This window comes from Pelophylax lessonae (genome assembly GCF_965119305.1).
Source record: "Pelophylax lessonae genome assembly, chromosome: 2".
In the NCBI taxonomy this organism is placed as follows: Eukaryota; Metazoa; Chordata; class Amphibia; order Anura; family Ranidae; genus Pelophylax; species Pelophylax lessonae.
Genome location: NC_138769.1, coordinates 21,686,101 through 21,713,878, shown reverse-complemented (window position 1 = coordinate 21,713,878; position 27,778 = coordinate 21,686,101). Strand labels below are relative to the sequence as shown.

General features: G+C 45.8%; 1 protein-coding gene across 1 annotated transcript in view; it reads left to right on the top strand.

Moving 5' to 3' along the window:
* Nucleotides 1–2,851: 2,851 nt before the first annotated feature.
* LOC309547925 (uncharacterized protein) overlaps nt 2,852–27,778 on the top strand; it is a gene marked incomplete at both ends in the record, with an annotated part of 104,317 nt that continues 79,390 nt past the window's right edge. The window contains one exon of the mRNA XM_082247923.1: nt 2,852–3,077. Within this exon, the coding sequence (XP_082104049.1) occupies nt 2,852–3,077 (226 nt within the window). The remainder of the gene's footprint in view (nt 3,078–27,778) is intronic.

Below are 27,778 nucleotides of genomic sequence, written 5' to 3'. Positions count from 1 at the left end.
GGGGTTAATTAAGCCTAGGTTGGACAGTGTAATGATTTTTTTTTTTTGGGGGGGGGGGAATCGTCTCCATATGTCTCCCTGAGACTCCAGCGTTCAGATTCACCATGTGTGTCGGTGCCCCGCCCATAACTACCGACAGCCCCCCCCCCCCCCCCCCACTGTTCCTTGTTATAGGATAGGTGACACCATCACAGGGGGTCACAGCAAACACAGCAGCTGAGAATTCTGGTTGATGACCCCGCCCCCCCCCCCCCCCCCCCCACCTTGTGTCTCGAAGATACAGAAGAACTTGAAAATGTTCCAATTTTTATCGGTTGGTGACCTTTACAGCACGCAGCCCCCGTCATTATTTCCCTTGAAAACAGGAAGGTTTTTGTCTAGACATGAATATACAGTATATATAGAGAGCGACTGTTCTACATCAAGGTCTGACACATCCGTACATGAAGGTGACAACAGACGGATGTTTGCTCAGCCACAGACTCTTACAGGGGGTCGTTCCCTCCTCTGCAGTGACACAGGAAGCACACTGGCAGCTGCTGTGGTCACCCTCACTCTAGCTAAAAACTCCACTGAAACACATATTAGGTAATAGCTGCCAAAATAAATTTTATGTCTGTCCATCCAGTCCTGATATTAACATGGCTCTGCCACACAGCACAGCTCGCCTCGAAAACCTGATTCTTCTCTGTTGCAGTCAGGCAGTACATCCTGGTCACTCCTGTGAAGGAGCAGCAGCAGACCAATGCAGTCACCTCTCTGCTCTCCTCCTCCTGCCAGCATGTTCTATGTCAGCACATGTGAATGCAGGACACCGGATTGGCCCCCTCTCTCTCACAGTGCTGCTGTACGGACATCAGGAGAAGCTGCAATCAAGCAAGATTCAGGGATTTATATCTTATAGGACTTTATACTAACTACAGTCATTAAAAAAAAAAATACAAATATAAATATGTTTTGTCCAGCAGAGGGCGGTACTCCTCAGAAAAGCCCGGGAAAACCTGGCCAGCAGAGTTAACCCTTACCTACCAAACAGCACCACCTCCGCGGGGCAACATTAACCAAGCAGTGCAACTTACACAGCAGAAAATACATTTACTGAACCAGCACAGAAATATCTTAGTATTTATATATTTACGTGTATATATTTGTGTATATATATATATAAATATATATAAAATATACAATATTATTATTATTATTCAGGATTTCTATAGCGCCAGCAGTTTACGCGGCGCTTTACAATGTTAGAGGGAGACAATACAGTTACAATACAATAAAATACAAGAGGATTAAGAGGGCCCTGCTCAGAAGAGCTTACAATCTAATGTACATATATATATATATATATATATATATATATATATATATATATATATATATATATATATATATATATATATACCGTATATACCGTAGCTTTATGACAACCCACCTCACATTGGGTCGGTCGCCATTTTGCTGCCAAGACAGCAGTGTTAATTCTGGCATGGATTTTTATATTTAGTTTTAGTCTTTTGGCTAAAATGCCATTTTAGTTTTAGTCGCATTTTAGTCTACTAAAATTTCCAATACATTTTAGACAAATAAAATCACTTTGGTCAACTAAAGTCTAATGTGTTTAGTTAAATTGTAATGCATTACTTAAGCATTTCTATAGAATTTACAAACTCACTATATACTCTTGGAGTAAAAAAAAGAATATCATATTATAATTTATGGCATTAAGATTCGCAAAAACTCACAGATACAGCTTTAGCTACTCTGGATGATCTGAGGAGGCCTGTAATGCTGCACAGTGCTCTGGCGCTACACAGTGCTCTGGACGGTGGTCTGAGGAGGCCTGTAATGCTGCACAGTGCTCTGGACAGTGGTCTGAGTAGGCCTGTAATGGTGAACAGTGCTCTGGACGCTGCACAGTGCTCTGCACAGTGGTCTGAGTAGGCCTGTAATGGTGCACAGTGCTCTGGACAGTGGTCTGAGTAGGCCTGTAATGGTGCACAGTGCTCTGGACGCTGCACAGTGCTCTGGACAGTGGTCTGAGTAGGCCTGTAATGGTGCACAGTGCTCTGGACGCTGCACAGTGCTCTGGACGGTGGTCTGAGGAGGCCTGTAATGCACACAGTGCTCTAGACGGTGGTCTGTGGAGGCCTGTAATGCTGCACAGTGCTCTGGACAGTGGTCTGAGGAGGCCTGTAATGCTGCACAGTGTTCTGGGTGGTGTCTAAAGAGGCCTGTAATACACAGAGTGCTCTGGACATGGACAGTCTGAAATGGAGGCCTGTAATGCATTGTACACAGTGTTCTGGATGGTGGTCTAAGGAGGCCTGTAATGCACACAGTGCTCTCTGCTCTGGATGGTGGTCTGAGGAGGCCTTTATTGCTGCACAGTGCTCTGGGCGGTGGCTGTAATGCTACACAGTGCTCTGGACAGTGGCTGTAATGCTACACAGTGCTATGGACGGTAGTCTACGGAGGCCTATAATGCTGCACAGTGCTCTGGATGGTGGTCTGAAGGGAGGCCTGTAATACACAGTGCTCTGGGATGGTAGTCTGACTTTGAGAGGCTTGTAATGCTGCACAGTGCTGGATGGTGATCCCAGGCCTGAGGGATGGCCTGTAATGCACAGTGCTCTGGATGCCAGTGGTCAGAGGAGGCCTGTAATGCTGCACAGTGCTGGATGGTGGTCTCAGGCCTGAGGGATGGCCTGTAATGCACAGTGCCCTGGATGCCGGTGGACTGGTCAGACGAGGCCTGTAATGCACACACAGTGCTCCGGACGGACAGTGGTCTGAGGCCTCAGGCCTGTAATTGTAATGTACACACTGACAGTGCTCTCGTCTGCTCTGGATGGTCATTGTTGTTGTGACTGAGTCAGGAGTGGGACTGAAACTCTTGTCAGGAGGCTGCACAGTGCTGATCTGCTCTGGGCGGTCGCCTGAGGACTCGGAGGAGGCCTGTAATGCAGGATGCACAGTGCTGCAACTGTTGCTAAGTGATGCACGCTACGGACTTGACTCGCTTGTTTGCTGGGAGCGTAAGCAGGCAGAGCTCCGTGGAAACCAGAATTCTGAGGGTAAGCTCACATTTCCGTTTCGTTTTCATCCATTTTTAAAAATGGAATTGATTTTCGCCATAGTTTTCGTCAGTGGACGAAAATGTGGTGTACTTTTCATTTAGTTCCCGTCACTGTAAAAATGCAGCTGATTAAAATTTTAGACTTGTGTTCCAAGCACATCCCATAGATGCTTGATTGGATTGAGATCTGGAGAATTTGGAGGCCAAGTCAACACCTAAAACTCATTGTGTTCCTCAAAACATTCTTGAACTATTTTTGCAATGTGGCAGGACGCATTATCCTGCTGAAAGAGGCAACTGCCATCAGGGAATATCGTTTCTATGAAGGGGTGTACTTGGTCAGCAACAATATTTAGGTAGGTGGTATGTGTCAAAGTAACATCCACATGAATGGAGGACCCAAGGTTTCCCTGAAGAACTTTGCCCAAAGCATCACACTGCGTCCGCTGGCTTCCCATACTGCATCAGCCCCCAAAGAGCCCGGACCTAGATTCAGTTCCCTCTTTATATGTTTTGTCCAGGGCGGTACTCCTCAGAAAAGCCTGGGAAAACCTGGCTAGCAGAGTTAACCCTTACCGACCAAACAGCACCACTTCTGATGGGCAACATTAAATAAAGCAGTGCAGCTTACAAAGCAGAAAATACATTCAACCCCCAAAAGTATTGAACCAGCACAGGAATACCTCATTTAGCACCTACTTACACAGGTCCCCCAACAAGGGTCACTCCCACTTCAATCATCCCATCATTCATACCAGCAAAAACAGATAGTTTTACCCACCACCCCAAGAGGTGTCACCTTCTTCCTTAGACTACACTGGGTCGGGCCTGACTGCTCTGCTTCTCTGTGACCTGCCACTTCACCCAAGTGGCCATACGGTGATTCAGTCAGCTTCCTATGCTCTTTGGCTCCCACTATAGGCATGATGGCTTTTTTCCTCTCAAGGGAGACCGCAAACACATTTGCACAAGCACCAGGGCAGATAACCATAGACCTCTGCCTCGTCTGGCTACCTGTTGCAGCAACCAGAGATGGGGATACTTGGGAACAGCATTCCCCCAATCACTGCCATAGTTTTGGTCTCCAAGTGAGGTACTTTTTCCAGTTGCTAGGAGAAATGGTCTTCCCTCAAGAAAGATTTACTGGCATTCCCAGTCATGCTTGATCTTCTTTCAAGCTAAAATTCCACTTTGTACTTGTTATAGTCATCCTGGCTTTGACCCATCAGACAGTAAGTTATCTGGACCTTTACCAGTAGACCAGGTTGCAACAACTCTGACCATTGATCTTTAGACCATGCCCTCCACACAGCAACTTTCTCAGACAGAAAGTCCAAACAGTTCACTCCAGCAATACATTTTTCAGCGAGGATCCAGAAAGACTCTACCTTCTTTCTTGCCCGCATCCTCCACCACTTGTGATGTTTTTGGTGTTTCACTCAGTTGTAGTGCTTGACATCTAATCCAGCCAGGAAATATGTTTGTAGAGCACTCTCTTAAGGCCTGCAGATGAACTGGGATCTCCCACCCTGCATAGCCAGGCACGTCGAATTGTCACAGGCACTTCAGAGTCAGAGAACAGTCTGCGACCATGTTTTCATTGAGGATAATAACTTGTATAGGGATGGGAGACCATGGAATGCCCACCCGACCCCAACAACAAAATTCATGGACAACTCTGTCTATATCCAAAAAAGGAGCAAGTAGGCGGGGCACTACGAGGGACTATAAACACCTGCTCAACCGGCGCTAAAATACAAGTACCTTAAAATCTATTATATAAAAGATATATGAATGCTTGATACAAACAATATATCTAACAAAGCTGCTGCTATAAATAAAATGACATACAATAGAGGTGCATATATAATAATATCACAAACAAGATATACTACAACGCACTAGCAGCGCTAAGAACATAAAAAAGTATAAATGCAGTCCACTGGGATAAAGTCCATGTGCTCATATGATCATGCAATGTGCCCAGAATATTCTCTCCTGACAATCCAAGGTCGTGAGTATGTTGGTGAATACACCGGACCCTCCACCTCACCAATGTGCTCCCCCAAATCAGAAACACTCACCAGAAATCTGGTCAACAAGCGCCTGTAACATCAGCCTATCACAGGCTTAGAAACGATCTCCTCAGAAATTAACCAGGAGCGCCGGCACTTGAACCGTCTCAATCGGATCAATTCTGCTTCAGGTATAGTGTGTCCTAGGGCAGTGCTGCTGAGAACAAAGTGCAGGTAGAGTCCCAGGTAGACAAACATAGCAGAGTTCAGGCTGGGGATCTTATCTGTACAAGCAAAGCATAGTCCTCATCCCTCAGTGATCTGCTGCCCAGAATCTGCTTGGCAGTGGCAGGAGGAAGGTGCAGGGGCTCCGCAGAGCTGACCATCTGATGGGCTCTCTGTGCTCTGGGGGGATCGCAGGTTACAGCAGCTCCAGCACTGCAATAATAACAGGCTGCAAAGTCATCCCAAACTTCTTCTGCCCCCACGTGTTCTACTCTGTCTAGACAGTGCTGGAGCTGCTGTAACCTGCGATCCCCCCAGAGCACAGAGAGCCCATCAGATGGTCAGCTCTGCGGAGCCCCTGCACCTTCCTCCTGCCACTGCCAAGCAGATCCTGGGCAGCAGATCACTGAGGGATGAGGACTATGCTTTGCTTGTACAGATAAGATCCCCAGCCTGAACTCTGCTATGTTTTCTACCTGGGACTCTACCTGCACTTTGTTCTCAGCAGCACTGCCCTAGGACACACTATACCTGAAGCAGAATTGATCCGATTGAGACGGTTCAAGTGCCGGCGCTCCTGGTTAATTTCTGAGGAGATCGTTTCTAAGCCTGTGATAGGCTGATGTTACAGGCGCTTGTTGACCAGATTTCTGGTGAGTGTTTCTGATTTGGGGGAGCACATTGGTGAGGTGGAGGGTCCGGTGTATTCACCAACATACTCACGACCTTGGATTGTCAGGAGAGAATATTCTGGGCACATTGCATGATCATATGAGCACATGGACTTTATCCCAGTGGACTGCATTTATACTTTTTTATGTTCTTAGCGCTGCTAGTGCGTTGTAGTATATCTTGTTTGTGATATTATTATATATGCACCTCTATTGTAACTCTGTCTATATGCAGTCTCTATTTACAGTTCTACCTCTTCCTCCAGCACTCACTTGCTTGCAGAACTCAGCTTGATCATTGTGAATATCTGACAGGTTTTAAGCATTGGCCCATTAGAGGTGTTATGTAATGGTATCAGCCAATGATCAGACCAGTGGTGATGTGCAATTTCTACTTTACTTAACAATGTGGAACGTAGATTAGACAGGAGATCATGTGAACAGGGGTTTGCAGTACAAAACAGCAATATGAGGAAAGGAGAAATATTCATAAAACGTGTGAAAACAATTATATTGCAGTTCTAGTAATGGCCACTAGATGGCAGCAGAGTGTTCTGAGTTCAGTTTACAGATAGGAAAAGATCTGAATATTCTCACGTGTTCCCAGAGATTGATCGTTCATTCAGCAGACTGGGAGTTGAGGGTATTTCCTGCTGGCACAGACTTCACACAGGCACTGCTGATGCTGACTTTGGTCAGGAGGCTCTGGGGGCCGTAGATAGGACCAACCGACTGCTTGGACAACTTCTCCACATGGACTGTAACAGAGTCCTCTCCAGTGACTGGGGCTTGGATAAATACCGCATGCTCTTGTGCTCACTGCTGGAGGCCCACACACCAGACTTATCGAATGAGGACCCAGCACCTGGGGACAGCTCACTTGCCCAGTCACTGCTGTCCCATCAGGCAGGATCTCTCTGAGCACAGGAAGCTGGGCGGAGCTGGCATTTATACTCCCTGGGCATGTCCTGGAACTCAGGGGATGCTGGGAGCCCAGAGGATTATGGGGAATTGAGTTAAAGGGACTTGCACCTGCATCTGGATAAAGGGGCACACCACTACAGAGGCAGGAACCCGAGGCCCCTTGTATGTGTAACAAAGAGAACAGTGTCCAGCTTGTATCACTCCTGTGGTAAATGATCCCAGCACCACCTCTATAGGCCTGTAACGCTCTAGCGTTTGTTTAGAGAGTTGGATTTGCAGCTGCAGAATCTCCACTCAGTAGTCATGTAGAGATGTGTTGAATCACCATGTCCAACTCTCCAGACTCATCATTGTGGCCAGCCTGCTTCAGCATACAATATACATACACTCAATAAGATGTTCCTGGAGTGATAGGTTGTATATGATAGTATAGAGGTGATGTGCTGAAAGGACAGGCGTGAGTTGTGATAGCAATGATGAGTACTCAATAGTAATGTTCAGGAGAGTAGTAGATGATGGTAGATAGGTTAGCAATCATGTGCAATAACAGGTGGTAGGGGACAGCAGATGGAGTGTACAAGAGAGGCTAACTTAGTGCAGGGATATAGATGGTAGTAGACTCAAGAGCTAGCAATCTATGTAACAGTGCAGATGATAGAAATAGTAATGCATAGATAGTAACAGTCCTTAGTATGCAGAAGTAGATAGTGTAAGTTTGATAGGAAGGAATCCCCTGTGGGGTACTTATCACTAGTTAGATTAGTAAGCTGAAGGGTCCGGTAGTGAGTGAATGACCGGGTAGCGAGATACGGGATCAATAGCGAGGTTCCGGTCTATCCAGGTATGGCAATAGCTGGAGGCTCCGGCAGCGTAAGACAAGGCTGTATACCATGCGGTTTGAACGAACAATTTGTGAGAGAGAAACCGGGGATTGAAATAGCCGCTCAGAGCGGCGCTTAGTGATGACGTCATGCGGCTTAAAGGTATATGCGTTCCACCTAGCTGAAAAGGTGGGACGCAATATGAAGAAGGAAATGACCTATAAGGGTACCGAAGGTACCAGAATCTTACAAGGCCCTGCCAACCCACCTGACTGCAGCTGTCCCTTTCACTAGTCCTCCAGGCTAGTCTCTCCACTACAATCCTCCAAACTGACACTCACCAGCCCACCCGGCTGAGATCTCTCAGTAGTGCTGACCTGCTCCTGCTGTCCTCTCCTTGCTCCAGTGTCTCCTGGAAGGGCTTTCTTTGTGTGTTTTGGCAGGATCCTTCCAGCACCCGACCCCGGCCCAGGGTTATCCCCCCCCCCCCAGACGAGGGGGGCATCCCTGAGGGCCACCGACAGCCTCCTCAGCAACCCTTCTCCACCTTTCACCCGACAGCTCCTGCTGGCATGACTCACGGCTATTTTTAAGGTGGCCTGCCAGCCCTTTACTTGGGATTGGTTGTGGTCCTCATACATATCCCAGCTCCTCCTGGCCTCCACCCACTGTCAAGAACATTCTCCAATGTCCATGAGAACAGGGGGTGGCACCAGAGATGTTGCTAGGATGGATCATCCAGCCCTGACCCAGATTTACAGCTCAGGCTCAGCCCTGAGCTAAAATACATTTTCCTATACTAACAAGCTTACTCTACAAGCCTACACTAACAACCCTAGCACACTAGAGGGTGCTACATGTTTTTTAGGGCTTGTTGGCCCACTTCTATTTAACCACTTTACGTCTGCCTGCAGTAATATTACTGCGGCAGAGTGGCTCGTTATCGTCTGACGACGTAGTACTACGTCGTCAGACAATAACCTAAAAATCACTTAATGTGTTCATCATTCTTTAGTGATAAATAAAGTGCTCAGGTGCATATATAAGTGTCCTCTGTGCTTCACAGAAAAATAAATCGCGGTCTGGGTGTAAATAAAGTCCAAAGACTAAAAAAATAATTGTGCAAGTGAATAAATATAAGTCCACAGGTGCTACTCCTTCACCAACCACCGTGCTATAAAAAATGGGGTGCTTCTCCTTCCCCTCAGGGTGTCCAAGCCTCTCACCTTAAAGACTAAGGGTAAAAGCCTTAATAGTCATTCAGGGGGCTCCTCTCCAGTTTTATGCCGTACTCCACTAGTGTCAGATATCTGGGCTACTGCAGATGATAAGACTCCCTCTCCCTCTCCAGATTCTCCACAGTTCCAATGGCTCTCAAAACAGAATGCTCAAAATAGTGCAGTATGTATTTGTTGAGTATATACAGCGCAAATACAAGGGATAGCGTCGGAGTGGGATCGCAGTCCTCACTTCCGCGATGTGCGTCACTTCCGGTCCGAACGTCCCTACGCGTTACGCCACTTCCGCGTCACGTGGCTTCTTCAGGGGCCCCAGTTGACGTCCCTCTGACAAAACGTGTAGGGCGGAGTCTAGAACGTGCAACGTCACTTCCGGTTGTCGGCCGTGGAACGCGGAAGCATCCCGGCGCAGACTGGTTTTGTCTACTCTGATCCAGATCATCTTAACAGTGAGTGTACTGCGCTTTTTTGCCGCTATTGTATGGATTATCTATTCACTTTGGGGCCTTCTTTCGTTATGAGCATTTAGGGCACCAGACCACCGGCTCGGAAGTGCTCCCCCAAATACGAAGAAGAGACCCCCCACACAGCTGCACAGGTCGTATTGCAGACGCCACCTAGTGGACACTTTGGACTCTGCACAGCAGCTTTTGCTTATTTCTAGCACATGTGTGGCACATATATCAGGGAAAGTCCTGATATAACACTTGTGGTTGTGGTCATTTCGAACTCTGCACAGTAGCACCTGTTTATTTTCAATACTTGTGTGGCACAAATATATCAGAAAAAGTATATACCTGATATAACACTTGTGGTTGTGGGAACACCCCCTCCCCCCTCCCCCCCCCCCCCCATAATTTTCTTTTTTTCCACCATTTCGATATGTATATTGCACATGTATCACTATATTTGTTTTTTATTTGAAATTTAATAAACACACGGATTGTTTATCTCATTTAATTTACTCACAAAAAACATTTTCTGTTGACACCCTTATATATATTTTTTCACCTACACTTTGGGGAAGTCACGTTTTATACTGTAAGGTAGCGCCGATACCAATCGCCACATAATATATTTCAAAAGAAAGCTCTGTTTGTGGGAAAAAAAGGACATAAATTTCGTTTGGGTATGGCGTCGCACGACCGCGCAATTGTCAGTTAAATTCGCACAGCGCCGAATCGCAAAAAGTGGCCCAGACGTAAGACAGCAAAATCCTCCGGTGGTAAAGTGGTTAAGAAGAAAGTAAAAGTTCAACACAAGTCACAGGTTTACCCTTGCAGGGTTTTTCGGCATCACCATGATAGAACACAAATTATTCAGCCTCCTGACTATTCAGACTTTGTAGTCCCTTAGTCTGTCTCCGCACAGATTCAGTGTTCAGTCTCAGTCAGCTCTCTGACAAAAATGCCCACCTGGGCTACACAGGTTTCTGCCTAAAGACACCCTGCCTCTCGATCCCCCTTAGGGGGCGGTCTGGTCAAATGGTCTTTCCTTGAGGCTAGTATGGACACTCTTCCAGTTTTCAGGCTGTTGGTCACCAGTAAAATGTGGACACAGGGTTAGAGGCTACATTCCTCCCAAGACTCTTCGAAGTCTCCTGACTCCAGAACCCAATCTGGGAGTTTGACCGGGAGAAAACGGAGAAACCAATTTAAAAGGTCTATTTTTGTAGTGAATAGATGTTCTGGAGCCTCTGGAGGAAACTGAGAAACCAATTTTTTGGGTTTCTTTTTGTAGAGAATAGGTATTCTGGAGTCTCTGGAGGAAACCGAGTAACCAATTTTTTCGGTCTCTTTTTGGAGAGAATAGATATTCTGGAGCCCCTCAATCTGGATCACTGAGAAGCCGGTGTGACCTTTACCTCTTCCAAAACAACACTGCCACAATATATAAAACAGATTAACCTCTTGCCATCTACGTAATTCATATGTGTGTAGGCAGAGAGGTTATGCTTTACCATCCACGTGCTGCACATATGTTTCCACGGGTAGCTGAGATTTCTGTGCTGAGAGCATGCTGACAGTCAAAAACAGCTTCTGGTCTCTACTAATGATTGGGAGCCACTGGGACTAGCAGGAAGTAGACTGTGACCCTCAGGGCCGGCGTGCCAACTCCTACCCTACGGGTCCCTTACATGCCAAGCAGAGAGGTAATAAATATCTGAAAGTGTTCCAGATACATATAAATTATAAGTAAAATTTATAAAAAAAAATCTGGAACACTTTCAGATATTTATTACCTCTCTGCTTGGCATGTAAGGGACCCGTAGGGTAGGAGTTGGCACGCCGGCCCTGAGGGTCACAGTCTACTTCCTGGACTGAGATGCTAGTCCCAGCGGCTCCCATAAAGGACCACCATAAATATTTGTAGATTAACCACTAGAGGGAGCTATGTGCTATACTTCATGTTGGTGTCTTTGGTGTCATCACTTGCAACATTTTGGAATTAAAGGTATTTGAAACTTATTGGAATCCCTGGATGTGCGGCTATTTCTTTTTCTACAAGTGTTCCCACGGAGGCGGGCCGGGGCCAGCACTCTATGGGATATCCTATCTCCTGGCAATTACCACACACTAAACACCTGGAGCAGCGTTTTCCTTTCTTCAGTATGTGCTATACTCTGCTTCATTCAACCTCCCTGCTTAACAGCAGCCACATGGGGTGTGCGTGGTTTTCAGTAAGGCTGTCCATACATTATACCATTTTCCTTCAGATCTACCAAAACCATAAAATATGAGGTCAAACCTAAAAACTTTCAATTTGTATGCAATCTGGCAGACTTAATGTTTCCATCTCCATGCTTGACTATACCTTGCACTATATAGAAGGTAAATCTAAAGGAAATTGAATGAGAAAATTGTATAATGTATGGCCAGCTGGAGTCAACCTACCCATATGTTTACATTGTTCTAAGAAACACAAAAGCTGAAGCCTCCATCTAATGACAAAATCTGATCCCCCCAACCCGTGTATATATTACATTTTATAAAGAACTAGGTTTTTTTTTTATTTTTATTTTTTTTTAACAGTAACACACATTGATTATTAATTTACATTCTTCTGCTGTTGCTGTGAATAAACATTTAAAAAAAGCATGAAGAAAAACAGTACATTCCCTTAAAAAGAAAATAAGGAACTGTCAGCCAGCATTCTACCCATCACTTGTGACTTTCGGTTCCGGATTAATTTTAGACATGAGGTCCAAAAATATCTCTCAACAGATAAGGGGCTGACTCAGTTATTTTTTTAAAATGGAAACTGACACCAAAACCCCATGGATGCAGCAGCTCATAACGGTATATCTAAGGCCAAATCCTTTCTTTTTAGTTTTGCGTGGAGTAGGGATGGGTTAGAACCCCTTTCAGATTTATACTGCTGCCTGTGTCTCTGCTGGGTAGATTTACATTGATCACCAGGACAGAAATAATAGAAAATCTAAAATCTTATAGTTGTCACTGGAACAGGAAGTGAGAGGGAATCATTCAAGAGGGACTTCTGTTCCAGTGACACCTAAGAGGGGTATTCCTCGGATTTTGGAAAGATTTAGTCCACTTATTATCCAGGGGGCACAACTACAAATGCTGGGAAATGCAGGGAACGTTTCCCAATGGGACACAGAAAGCAAAACTACTCTATTCAAAGCTAAAGAAAAATGTTGGCTTTAGAAATATTTAAATTAAATATATCATATATATATATATATATATATATATCAATATATCATGCATACCCCTAAATAGAGATATTTCATTTGGTGCAATTCAGGGCCAGATTAACGTAGGGGCTATTGGAGCTGCAGCTCCAGGCCCCTAACTTAATATAGACCCAGCAGGGTTGGACTGACCATTTGGGCACTGCCATTGCCCTACTGAGGCCATCCACTGCCAAATCCCCCTCCCCAAGGCATTAAAAAAAAAAAAATGAAATTGTAAAAAAAAAAATGAAAAACTAAAATAAAAAAAATAGTAATAAAAATTAAAAAACTGCTGACACCATGCAAAAAAAAAAAAATGAAGACATAGTTAAAAGTTAAATTGTAAAATCAAAGTAAAAATAAATAAATAAACAAATAAAAAAAATTGCAACAAATAATTTAAAAATGTAAAATGTAAAAATGTAAACAATCTATATATATATATATATATATATATATATATATATATATATATATATATATAAAAAGTGGTCTCATTCACACAGGTATCTTGTGCATCCATAGTGAATGAGCGGTTTGTTTAAAATACTTATTTGTTTTAATATAAAAATTGTTTGCTTTGAATTTTATTTATTAACCATAAAAACGACCCTCCAAAATTCTTGGAACCAGGCCCATGATACTCCTAATCCAGCCCTGGTGCAATTATCAAAATACACATACTGTACTGTATATAGATATATATATACATACAGTGGGGTGAAAAATTATTTGATCCCCTGCAGATTATGTAAGTTTGCCCACCTACAAAGAAATGAAGGGTCTGTCATTTTTATCATAGGTGTATTTTAAATGATAGAGACAGAATATCAACCAAAAATCCAGAAAAAATACATGATATAAATGTTCTAATTTGAGTTGCAGTTCAATGAATAAAAAAAATATTTGATCCCCGAAGAAAACATGACTTAGTAGTTGGTGGAGAAACCCTTGTTGGCAAGCACAGAGGTAAGACATTTCTTGAAGTTAGTTACCAGGTTTGCACACATCTCTGGAGGGATTTTGGTCCATTCTTCTTTACAGATCTTCTCTAAATCCTTACGGTTTCTTGGCTGCCACTTGGCAACTCAAAGTTTCACCTCCCTCTATGAATATTCTATAGAACAGTGATGGTGAACCTTGGCACCCCAGATGTTTTGGAACTACATTTCCCATAATGCTCATGCACTCTGCAGTGTAGCATCATGGGAAATGTAGTTCCAAAACATCTGGGGTGCCAAGGTTCACCATCACTGTTCTATAGAATTACGGTCTGGAGACTGACTAGGTTACTCCATGACCTTAATGTGCTTCTTATTTTGACACTGTTGCCTTAGCGGTATGTTTTGGGTCATTGTCATGCTGGAAGACCCATCCATGACCCATCTTCAGTGTTCTCAATGCTGGTAGATGGAACCTTTTGCCATATTGTGTCAAGCTCCTGGTTGGAGGTCACGACCTCCCCAGCCTTAGGTCCTACTATTCAAGAATAAAGGAATGTCCTCCAAGGGCGGATCCAGGAGGGGGGCAACGGGGCAATTGCTCCCCTGAGAAAATAATACTGACTCAGAGGATCGCGGCACCAACTCCTGCTCTGGGATCGGTAGTCCCAGATTGCTGGTTTCCGACTCACCATCCCCCAGCATCAGTGTGAAGAATGGAGCCACAACTAGAGGAAGCAGAGCCGATGCTTCCTGTGTATCCTGTATAGCGTCAGCTCCTGTCACAGGCGGCCTGTTACCAAATGCACTCTGCCTGTGACAGGAGTGATACAAGAAGCATTGGCTCTGCTCTCTACTGCAGCCGCATGCTTCCTTTAGCACCTTCTCCTGTCACAGAGATGCTCGGGAATGGTGGGTCGGGAACCAGCCAGCAATACCCACCAACAGTACCAGCCAGCAGTACCCACCAGCAGTACCAGCCAGCAGTACCCACTAACAGTACCAGCCAGCAGTACCTGCCAGCAGCACCAGCCAGCAGTACCCACCAGCAGTACCCACCATCAGTACCCACCAGCAGTACCCGCCAGCAGTACCAGCCAGCAGTATCGCCAGCAGTAGCCACCAGCAGTAGCCACTAGCAGTACTATCCAGCAGTACCCACAAGCAGTACCAGCCAACAGTATCCACCAGCAGTACCCGCCAGCAGTACCAGCGAGCAAGACTCACCAGCATTATCCGCCAGCAGTACCACCAGCAGTATTCACCAACAGTACCTGCCAAAAGTACCAGCCAGCAGTACCCACCAGCAGTACCAGCCAACAGTACCCACCAGCAGTACCAGCCAGCAGTACCTGCCAGCAGTTCCAGCCAGCAAGACCCACCAGCAGTACCCCCCAGCAATACTCAGCAGCAGTACCAGCCAGCAGTACCCGCCAGCATAAACAACAACTCAGGCTAGCTCCATCACACTGTGGGAAGATAAAGAGCTAAGTGTCAGCGCTCAGGCTGAATGTCCAAACCAAATATTATATGAATAAAGCCGACACACGAAAACGCTTCTTCCAAGTAAAATTCTTTATTCCAGCATGGATAGCGGTGACAACATGACAAATGCTGATGTGTTTCGGCTTTACGCCTTCCTTATAGCATGTACATGTACATTAAAATCAAACTTATATAATGTGAAAACTGCTCCTAAAACTATGGGCGGTACATACTTAATTGCAATTAACATCAATACATAACACATAAGGAAGGTGTCCCATAGGAAAACAAACATTAGGTGCCGGTCCACACTTATGCGATGACAGACACCGCATGCGATTCAGAGCGCACTGCTCCTAAAATCACACGCGATGTCTGTTAGATGTGAACTCAGCCACACAGATTGCATGGCTGAATTTGCATCTGAATCGCACCGAACATGCACAGACCCTAATTTGGGTCCGCAGCAGAATTGGATCGCATGGTGGTTCACACCAGTGAGATCCGACTCATGCCCGAACTGTCAGCTCGCACCGTGACATGTGAGCCGCCCCAGGGGCGTCATTAACCACTTGCCTACTGTGCACTTAAACCCCCTTCCCATCCAGACCAATTTTTAGCTTTCAGTGCTCTCACACTTTGAATGACAATTGCCCGGTCATGCAACACTGAACCCATATACATTTTTCGTCCTTTTTTTCATAGAAATAGAGCTTTCTTTTGATGGTATTTATTCAATGCTGGGCTTTTTATTTTGTGCGCTATAAATGAAAAAAGACCGCAAATTTAAAAAAAAAAAACGTTTTTTTTTTTAGTTTCTGTTATAAAATTTTGCAAATTAGTAATTTTTCTTCATAAATTTTGGCCAAAATTTATACTTCTACATATCTTTGGTAAAAATAACCCAAATAAGTGTATATCATTTGGTCTGCGTGAAAGTTAGAGAGTCTACAAGCTATTATGCTAATCATTGAAAATTGATCACACCTAATGTACTGACAGCCTATCTCATTTCTTGAGACCTTAACAAGCCAGGAAAGTACAAATGACCCCCAAATGACCCCTTTTTGGAAAGTAGACATTCCAAGGTATTTAACCACTTTACCACCGGAGGATTTTGCTGTCTTACGTCTGGGCCACTTTTTGCGATTCGGCGCTGTGCAAATTTAACTGACAATTGCGCGGTCGTGCGACGCCGTACCCAAACTAAATTTATGTCCTTTTTTTTCCCACAAACAGAGCTTTCTTTTGGTGGTATTTGATCACCTGTGCAATTTTTTATTTTTTGCACTATAAACAAAAAAAATAGCATAAATTTTGAAAAAGCAACAATATTTTTCAAATTTTTTTATATGAAATTCCCCTCATAAAAATGTAAAAATCAAAATTTTTTTTAAATTTTTGGCCAATTTGTTTTCTGCTACCTATGTTTGGTAAAAAAATTCACAATAAGCGTATTTTGATTGGTTTGCGCAAAAGTTATTGCGTTTACTAACAAAGGGAAAGATTTCTGTCATTTTTGGTGTTTTTTTTTTTAACGCGTAATGGCGGCGATCTGCGATTTTTTTTTTGCGGGACTGCGACATTGCGGCAGACAGATCGGACCCTTGACTGACATTTTTGACACTTTTGGGGGTACCAGTGACATTACTGCAGTAATCAGTGCTATATATATGCACTGTTACTGTAAAAATGACACTGGCAGGGAAGGGGTTAATTTTATTGGAGAGGGAGGGGTTAATGTATGCTTGGTGCTTACTAACGTGTGTGGGGGGAGGTGACTGTGTGACACAGGGACAGATCCAGGGTTCAGCTATGCCTGTCACTTAGGAGATCCGCCCGCTTGTGTTTACACAAGCGGGCGGATCTCCACACTAGATCTCCACACTAGATCCCCGATCGCCGCTGCTCCTCCCCTGGCCCGACTCCCGCTGTGACTGAATACAGCGGGAGCGAGGCCTCCGGCGGCGCGCGCGCGCCGCCGGGAAAGGGGAGTGTCTGACGACGGCCCTGGAGCACCAGCACAATGAAAAAGCCCACTAAATGACCCCATTTTGGAAAGCAAACACCCCAACATATAATCTATGAGGCATAATGAGTCTTTTGAACATGTCATTTTTTTCCAGAATCTTTCGGAAAATGTGGAAAAAAAATGAAAACGCATTTTTTTTACACAAAGTTGTCCATTTATAAGATATTTCCAACACATAGCATGTACACAGCAAAAATGACACCCCAAAATACATTCTGCTACTCCTCCTGAGTATGGCGATACCACATGTGTGAGACTTTTACGCAGTCAGGTCACATACAGAGGCCCAACATGCAAAGACACATAGCATGCACATACCATGAATTACACCCCAAAATACATTCTGCTGAGCAAAGGGTAAACAAAAGCTTACCTGTAATTTTTTTGCCATCGTTGGTGATACTGATGGGCACGGTGACACTGATGGGCACGGTGACACTGATGGGCACGGTTACACTGATGGGCACGGTGACACTGATGGGCACTGTGAGACTGGCACACTGATGGGCACTGTGATGGGCACACTGATGGGCACTGTGGGCACACTGATGAGCACTGATGAGCACACTGATGAGCACTGATGGGCACACTGATGATCACTGTGGGAACACTGATGAGCACTGTGGGCACACTGATGAGCGCTGTGGGCACACTGAGCACTGGGCACACTGATGAGCACTGGGTGGGCACTGATGGGCACACTGGTGGGCACTGGTGGGCACTGGGCACACTGAGCACTGGGCACACTGATATGCACTGGGCACACTGATGGGCACACTGATGGGCACTGTGGGCACACTGATGAGCACACTGATGAGCACTGATGAGCACACTGATGAGCTCTGATGGGCACACTGATGGGCACTGTGGGCACACTGATGAGCACTGTGGGCACACTGATGAGCGCTGTGGGCACACTGAGCACTGGGCACACTGATGAGCACTGGATGGGCACTGAGCACTGGGCGGGCACTGATGGGCACACTGGTGGGCACTGGGCACACTGATGAGCACTGGGCACACTGATGAGCACTGGGCACACTGATATGCACTGGGCACACTGGTGGGAACTGTGGGCAACTCACGATCTCTCCTCTCCTCACACTGCAGTCTGTGTGTGAGGAAGGAGAGCTGGCAATGAGAGATGATCTCATATGTTTACATATGAGATCATCTCTCATTGGATGCCTCGATCGAGTGACGAATGGCTGCTGTGATTGGCCATTGGCCACGATCTGTGATTGGCTGTGTCCAAGGGACACGGCCAACACAGCTTTTCCCCGATGCACGCTTGCGGGAGCGCGCGGGGGGCGTGTTACTGGGAGGCCGCTTAAAGACGGCCTCCCGAAAATTCAAGTCCGCGCTGCAGCCGTATATAGGCTATAGCGCGGATGGGAAGCGGTTAACTAGTATTGACACCCCGAGCGATTTGCATACGGCAGCGCAAACCGGCACTGACCCTTAATAAACTTCACAATTGTTTCAAGAAAAGGTTTATGTCCATCCTATTGTAATTTCACTATGTGCTCTTGTATTTAGCTTGTGCATCCACCACACCTCACCAGCAGTATTTATCAACAGTACCCGCCAGAAATACCAGCCAACAGTACCCACCAGCAGAATCCCCCAGCAATACTCAGCAGCAGTACCAGCCAGCAGTACCCACCAACAGTACCAGCCAGCAGTACCAGCCAGCAGTACCCGCCAGCAGTACCCACCTGCAGTACTAGCCAGCAGTATCCACCAGCAGTACCCGCCAGCAGTACCTGGCAGCAGTACCCACCAGCAGTACATGCCAGCAGTACCAGCCAGCAGTACCCACCAGCAGTATCAGCCGTCAGTACTGCCAGCAGTACCCACCAGCAGTATTCACCAACAGTACCCACCAGAAGTACCAGCCGACAGTACCCACCAGCAGTACCTGCCAGCAATTCCAGCCAGCAAGACCCACCAGCAGTAACCCCAGCAATACTCAGCAGCAGTACCAGCCAGCAGTACCCACCAGCAGTACCAGCCAGCAGTACCCACCAGCAGTACCGCCTGAAGTACTAGCCAGCAGTAACCACCAGCAGTACCTGGCAGCAGTACCCACCAGCAGTACCCACCAGCAGTACCAACAAGCAGTGTCTGCCAGCAGTACCATCCAGCAGTACCCGCCAGCAGTACCCACCAGCAGTACCAGCCCTGGAGAACAGTCAGCAGCAGCCACCGGCCAGCGATACCTGCAGGAATCCTGAGGAAAAAATGAAGATTGAGGTCAGTTGAGGTGCAGGTAAATCGCAGTGCATCCGTGTGAAAGCTTTAGGCCCCATTCACCTCTTTAGAGTGACAGATGTAAACAGACTTGGGTCTGTTTACACCCGCCTATTTCCTATCCGATCCAGTTAAAAAAACAGAAGTGGATCCATCTCCTTCTGTCTGGGTGGATCGGATGGCCTATAGAGTAGAGCGAGCTTTGTCCATGCCTGCTCTGCATCTGCCCACTCCGCTCATTGTGGCCCACGACCATTTACCAAGTCGTTAAAGTGGCCCTCGCTCCTCAAAAGGTTGGGCCCCCCTGCTGTAGGGTAAGGGGACCAGATTTTTAAAATGAAATCCGGGGACATATTTTTTGCAGAGATTGCAGACATGATACAAAGATGGTATAGGGCAGTGCTGCATTTTTTGCTTTTTATTGATGTGCGTTAGATGAGGTAACCAGCTAACAAGATTGGTCAGAGATTGCAGACATGATACAGGAGATGGTCAGAGATTGCAGACATGATACTGGAGATGGTCAGAGATGGCAGACATGATACAGGAGATGGTCAGAGATTGCAGACATGATACAGGAGATGGTCAGAGATTGCAGACATGATACAAGAGATGGTCAGAGAGTGCAGACATGATACAAGAGATGGTCAGAGATTGCAGACATGATACAGGAGATGGTCAGAGATTGCAGACATGATACAAGAGATGGTCAGAGAGTGCAGACATGATACAAGAGATGGTCAGAGATTGCAGACATGATACAAAAGATGGTCAGAGAGTTCAGACATGATACAAGAGATGGTCAGAGATTGCAGACATGATACAAGAGATGGTCAGAGAGTGCAGACATGATACAAGAGATGGTCAGAGATTGCAGACATGATACAGGAGATGGTCAGTGATTGCAGACATGATACAAAGATGGTATAGGGCAGTGCTGCATTTTTTGCTTTTTATTGATGTGCGTTAGATGAGGGAACCAGCTAACAAGATTCTCTTATTGCTTTTGAGTTTTTTTTAGTTGCATGGTAGTGGTTTTACTTGATTTTTTATGTCCTCTGTATACTGGTAATCACTGGCCCTGCATATTGGTGGTCAGTGTGCCCCCTGTATGCTGGTGGTCAGTGTGGCCCTGTATGCTTGTGCTACGTGCAGGGTTCAGGAGAATGCTACGTGCAGAGATTACAAGAGATGGTCATAGACTGCAGACACATTAAAGGAGATGGTCAGAGACTGCAGACACATTACAGGAGATGGTCAGAGATGGCAGACATGATACAGGAGATGGTCCGAGATTGCAGACATGATACAGGAGATGGTCAGAGATTGCGGACATGATACAAAGATGGTTAGGGACTGCCGACACGATACAGATGTCAGAGACTGCAGACACATTACAGGAGATATTCGGAGACTGCAGACATGATTCAGGAGATGGTCAGAGACTGCAGACATGATTGAGATGGTCAGGGACTGCGTTTATGGCTGAACCCAGTGTAAAAGTGTATAGTATCGCAGGGCTGCTCCACTCTATTTAAACCAGCTCTGCAAGATCAAGTCAGTAATCCTCCTTTGAAAGTCCAAGTTTCAAAATCCAAGGTGGGTATGGGGAAAAATCACAAGAATAGCCTAAAAACATCAAAACAGGATATGGTTTGCAACCGGTCAAAATTACGAGGTTTGCATACCAATGCCAGAAGCCTGGCCAACAAGATGGGAGAGTTGGAGCTGCTGATGTTTGAGGAGGACTTAGATTTTGTGGGTATAACAGAGACTTGGTTCGACAACTCTCATGATTGGATGGCGACCATTCAGGGGTATTCCCTTTATCGCAGAGATAGAGTAGGTAAAAAAAGGGGGAGGGGTATGTCTGTATATTAAGAACAGTGTACAGGTAAATATGAGGGATGATATTAATAATGGAGCTATGGACGAGGCAGAATCCCTATGGGTAGAACTTAAAAGGGAAGGCACTATAGGGAAGGTAATATTGGGCGTATGCTATAGACCCCCCCCCAACCAGAGGGAGAAGGGGGAGGCGGACCTCCTTTCACAGATAGGATTGGCAGCAAGGATGGGAAATGTCATTATAATGGGGGACTTCAATTATCCAGATATAGACTGGGCAGAAGGAACCGCGCATTCAGCCAAGGCTTGGCAGTTCCTAAATGGTTTGCAGGACAATATTATGGGTCAGATGGTGAACGCACCGACAAGAAACAATGCGGTACTAGACCTACTGATTACCAACAATACAGACCTGCTCACGAATATAGAAATACCGGGCAACTTAGAAAATAGTGACCATAGGTCAATTCGTTTTAGTATTATTTCATAGTAATAGGAAACACAAGGGTAATATAAGGACACTGCATTTCAAAAGAGCCAATTTCCCAAAACTGCACTCTTTGCTAGAAAATATTGAATGGGATAGAACCCTGGGAACATAGAACACGGAGGAGAAATAGGAGTGCTTCAAGAGCATACTTAACAAAGGGATTGACCAATGCATTCCAAAGGGAAATACATTTAAAAGAGCAAAACTAAACCCTGGGTGGCTAAACTCCAACATAAAAATGCATATTAATACTAAAGAAAAGGTCTTCAAAAAATACAAGGCTGAGGGGTCATTGGCAGAATTCAAGCATTACAAAGAGTGTAATAAAAAAAGTAAAGGCGAAATTAAGGCGGCTAAAATAGAACACGAGAGACATATAGCGGAAGAGAGTAAAAAGAACCCCAAGAAATTCTTTAAGTATATAAACAGTAAGAAAGCGAGGCCAGAACACATTGGCCCCATTAAAGACGAAGAAGGAAATCTGGCCACAGAGGACAGAGAAAAGGCAAAAGTGTTACATAATTTCTTCTCTTCAGTCTTCACAAAAGAATCGGGGGGCTACACTAACCCAGCTTGTAATGCTAAATTAAATAATACACCTCAGGAAGTACCGCCATGGCTAACAGAAGATAGACTTAGAACTAAACTAGAGAAACTTAACATAAATAAATCACCGGGACCGGATGGCTTGCACCCGAGGGTTCTTAAAGAGCTCAGCCAGGTGATTGCCAGACCATTATTCTTCTTGATCTTTAAGGATAGTCTACAGATGGGTATGGTACCAGCTGATTGGAAAAAAGCCAACGTGGTACCAATACTTAAAAAAGGGTCGAGATATATCCCGGGTAACTATAGGCCGGTCAGCCTAACATCAGTAGTCTGCAAGATTTTGGAGGGGATGCTAAGAGACTACATACAAGAGTTTAGTAATGAAAACGGTATTATTAGTAGTAATCAGCATGGTTTCATGAAAAATCGTTCTTACTAAACCAATCTATTAACCTTCTACGATGAAGTGAGCTGCCACCTAGATAAAGGTTAGCCTGTGGATGTGGTGTATCTGGACTTTGCAAAGGCCTTTGAAATCGTTCCCCACAAATGCTTATTGTACAAACTAAGGAATGTAGGTATGGACCATAGGGTGAGTACTTGGATAGAGAACTGGCTCCAGGGGAGGTTGCAAAGGGTGGTGATTAATGGGGAGTACTCAGATTGGGCGAGTGTGGAAACTGGGGTCCCCCAAGGTCCTGTCCTGGGACCAATCCTGTTTAATTTATTCATAAATGACCTAGAGGAGGGATATCTAGTACAATATCAGTATTTGCGGATGATACTAAACTAAGCATGCCAATATCTTCTATGCAGGATGTGGAAACCTTACAAGGGGACCTGAACAAAATAATGGGGTGGGCAACTACATGGCAGATGAGGTTTAATGTTGAAAAGTGTAAAGTAATGCACTTGGGCGTCAGAAACATGAAATCAAGCTACTCACTAGGGGGAAACCTCTGGGTGAATCTAAGTTGGAAAAGGATCTGGGGGTCCTAATGGACAACAGGCTTGGCAGTGGCATGCAATGCCAAGCCGCTGCAAGCAAAGCCAACAGAATACTGGGATGTATAAAAAAGGGGATTCACTCCAGAAATAAAGAGATTATTCTCCCGCTCTACAAGACACTGGTCCGGCCACATCTGGAGTATGCTGTCCAGTTCTGGGCACCGGTCCTCAGGAAGGATGTGCTGGAACTGGAGAAAGTCCAGAGAAGGGCAACAAAAATAATTAGGGGAATGGAGGACATCAGCTATGAGGAAAGACTACAAGCACTGAACCTATTTTCTGTCTTTTTTCTTTTTTTTTTTGTAAGAAATAAAAAACCCAGAGGTGATTAAATACCACCAAAAGAAAGCTCTATTTGTGTGAAAAAAATGATAAAAATGTCATATGGGTACAGTGTAGCATGACCGTGAAATTGTCATTCAAAGTGTGAGAGCGCTGAAAGCTGAAAATTGGCCTGGGCAGGAAGGGGGTAAAAGTGCCCAGTAGGCAAGTGGTTAATAAATATATAAAATACTGCACTATGGAAGGTCTTTTGTTCTGTTTCCCCTGATCTTATGGTACACCGATTTGGAGTGTGTTTGGAGTGGATCATAGTAAGGGGTTCCTCTAAAGATATGAGGGTTCTCTCTCACTAACTCTACATGGGATATCCAGGCTTGCCTCTGGTGAGTAGGTATGTTGCTTAATGGTGGTGGACGAGAGCACAAAGATCATGGTTTAATTTTATGGAGGATTCAGAGAAGGTCCTGTCTACTGCACTAATTGGAGCACTTTGGTGTTAATGGTTTTGCACTGCATTTAAGGAGTGCGGTTTATCAATTTTAATTTTTGCACAATGTCAGCAACAGGTATAGGCGCCGCTCCTGAATCTAGGGACAGAACCGGGACAGACTTGGTCCGGGGACAGTGTCTTCAGTCCGGGGACGTCTGGTCACCCTACTGTAGGGGCATGAGTCCTGAATGGAAAGGTGCGCTGTAGAAGCCTTCCCCCTTAGTTTTGCCACGGTGTGTGGCGGAGGGAAGGAGTCCTGGATGGAGAGGTGCGCTGTACTGTAGCACATTGGGAAACCCACAGGGAAATCATAAAGATCTCCCGTGAAGTTGCTAAAAGTGTTAAGACCTCCGCCACTGTCGCAGCTGGCCTTAACACTTTCATTACTGTGGTTGGCAGGTCTTACTATTCTTCCCCATCTCCTCCACGCTGAGAGGAAGTGGCATCATTTTAAGTGTCACTGTTTTAAACAAGGTTAGGACTGTATTATACGTTAAAATTAGTTCAGGCAGTGCCCCTACCGAGACTAGACTCTGGATCCACCCCTGATGTCTACACATGAAATACATTTTACGCACTTCACTATAACTTCTCAAAGATGTCCGTGACTTCTACCATCACACTGACATACTGACAGAATTCTTTGGCACGGAACACCACACACAGGAGCAGACATTCTGCAGTTGTCATTGTGCCATCTTCCCTTATTACTTCCTCTCCTTGGGAGCACCACAGAGTTGGGACCACTTCCCCCATAAATACTGAGTACTTAGCATTCAGCTTTCATCACCGAGCAGAATCAAGGTGCCTAAATTAGTATACCATTCTCAATGTCTCATTCATAGCTCTGCCTAGCTGGGCACGCTCACTCCCAGGTGTACTAGTGCTCACTTCAGAGGACTCTTAGCCTGGCCTGAAAGACCTTTTGCATCCTGTTCACAGCCAACAAACAACTGTAAAAGAGTCAGGGTGGCTACAGCTGGTCCTGTTAGGTTTTGAACTATCTCACACAGGGTTGCAGTCCTGTTAAGAGCCCTTGTACAGTAGCCAACTACATCCAGATAGCTCTGGGGTGTTTGGCTTCCATGCCACAATTTACAAGGCCCCTCCCATCCTGGCATTTATATGGGCAATAACTGCACCCATTACATTACTAGATGAAGGATTTGCTCTGGGGATGAAGTCTCCACTTCCAGACTGAGTGGGTCCAACTTGCGTGGGACGGTCTTCTGCTCACTGTGGAGCAGATTTCTGCAGCTGGATGAATGTCACCTTCACTGGCTGGCAGCTGGGCAGTTGATGGACCACACACTTCCAGATGGTCCTTCTCTCTACAGAGCTCAACCCTGTTGGCTCTAGGGCAGTGTTTCTCAACTCCGGTCCTCAAGGAACACTAACGGGCCGGATTTTAAGTATTACCTTGGGGAGATGTAAACTAGAATACTGCAATCACTGAGCAGCAAATTATATCACCTGTGATGTATTTCAGTTTTCTTGCAAACCTGGCCTGTTAGTGTGCCCTGAGGACCGGAGTTGAGAAACACTGCTCTAGGGGAGCGCTCAACCCCGCTGTCTTAGGGAGAGACATACTGCCCCCTTTCCCCTGACTTTATAGGCCAAGAACCACAGGGAGTCATTTTGCCAAGGCTTCCATTTTTTGCATGGGGCCTTTCTGATCAGCAAAACCTCAACCAAGAAGGCAAGGCATGCCCAAGGTGCCAGAGCAGCTGTCAGTGCACCACACTCTGCGTACACAGGAACTACACTCTGTCATTCCAGTGTGACATGCCACCAATCCTCTTCTGGACATCACTCGCAGGCCAGAGTCTAGGATGACATTCTTAATAGCGGCTGTTGTAAATCATGGCCATGCCATCTTCACTGAAGCATATCTGAAGAATTGCATGTCACTGGTGGTGCCACCCATACTCCTCAGTGATTCAAAAGCATTTGCTGCCGCTTGTCCCTCTCCTTTTGCCCAATCTTCGCCTCCCCATTCTTATCTGCTCAAAAATCCTGACACTTGGCACAGGGGGTGTTTCCTATCCTGCCGTTTACGCCAGAACTGTAAGAAGGCTTGTGAGGGGGTTTATGTTGCCACCAAGATCTTAAAGTTCCCTCCCTGCTTCTTTCAACCAAGTGGAAGCACCATATCACTAGAAGGGCTCCCAATTTTTTTTTTTCAAAGTTCAACTATTCAACTGATCCTTTGTTGGGATTCGAACCCGTGACCAGCCACATCCCAGGCGGTAGCCCTGCTTACTAGGCTACCGTCCTCTCTGGACATTCCTCTCTGGACATTCCTCCCTGAAGCCTATTATTTCAACCTTAGTCTTGCCAAGCCTTGCTCATCACCCTTGATTCCAGCCCCTTGCACTCAAGCTTGCTGATTATTGAGCTCCTGAGCCTTGATCAAGCTTCTTCTCCTCATCTGCTGCTCTTGTCTACTACCACAAATCCACTGCTGACCAGGAATTGACTACCGACTACACTTCTGCTTGTCCCTACCTACTGAACCGCTACCTCCGTTGCCGATCCGGATTGTCTGACCACGCTTACTGCTGCCCGCCCCGACCTTTGGCTCGTCTGACTTTTCTCTGGTTATCCCTTGTCTGCTCCTCCATCTCCAGACCGAACCTGCACTCTGCCTGGCTGGGTGATCCTGGGGACCGCGACCTGGGGTTAGCTTGCAGCGCAGTCTATCCCCACCATCAGGGGCTCTAGTGAAAACCAGCTAGCACTTAGTTTCCGCACCTCAGGTGGACCTATGTCCTCATCTGAGTACTACCTGGTGTCCATCCAGTATCCAGCACTGCTACCACCGTACCCAACCCGGATTGTCTGACCACGCCTCTGCCAGACTTCCTGCACCTGCTACAGGCCTGCGGTCCTTGCCACTGGGCTCCACTCCTACCTCCGGCCAGCAGTCCTCGGACTCAGGTGAGCCTGTAGGATTGTTACATCCTTAAAAGCTGCCAAGCTGACAATCCTCTCTCCCCTTTGTGCCTACTTGGCCAATCTTTAACCTACTAGGCCAGATTTTAACCTAGATGGTCTAAATAGGTGGGTCTGTCTGCACTTTTCGGTAAGAAGTCACAGCAATCTCCAGAAGCTAAACCCTTGTAGCTCCTTCTGGCTCTTTTGATCTTCAACCTCCAGTCAGAGAAGAACTCCACCTAGACACACTAAAATCACACTTTAACCTTCTCTTGGACCTATTCCTCCCATTACTCATGCAAACCCTCCATCAGTTTGTTCTTCTCCTTCTTCTATTATTGATCCATTAAAATGTATTCATCCCATTCTTTCCCACTTGAAAGTTTTCATTTTTTATTTTCATAGAAAAGTAAACAAATTAGGATTTTTGTATGTAAATACTGTATGCTTATATTTTACCTTCCTTGGTTCTTCCTTAAGATTGAACTTGTTCTCCCTCCAATATATATATAACTACTTCCTTTTCCCACTGCCAAGGTTGTTAGGGAAACAGTAGGTGCCTGCAGCCACTGCATCCTTAGCAACCATTCATTTACTGGCCAGGGACCCCCGGCGATGTAAACAAAGTGGCTCGGATGAATGTGGCCTCAACCCACCTCTGTGACCAAGTCCCAGTAAGCGGGGTGAAACATGTCGGGGGGGGGGGGGTGTGCGGTTGGAGCGACGCTGGCTGAGGCCACATTCATCTACATACTAATGAACTGGGTTGGTGAGTGGCATCCTTTCTTCTCTT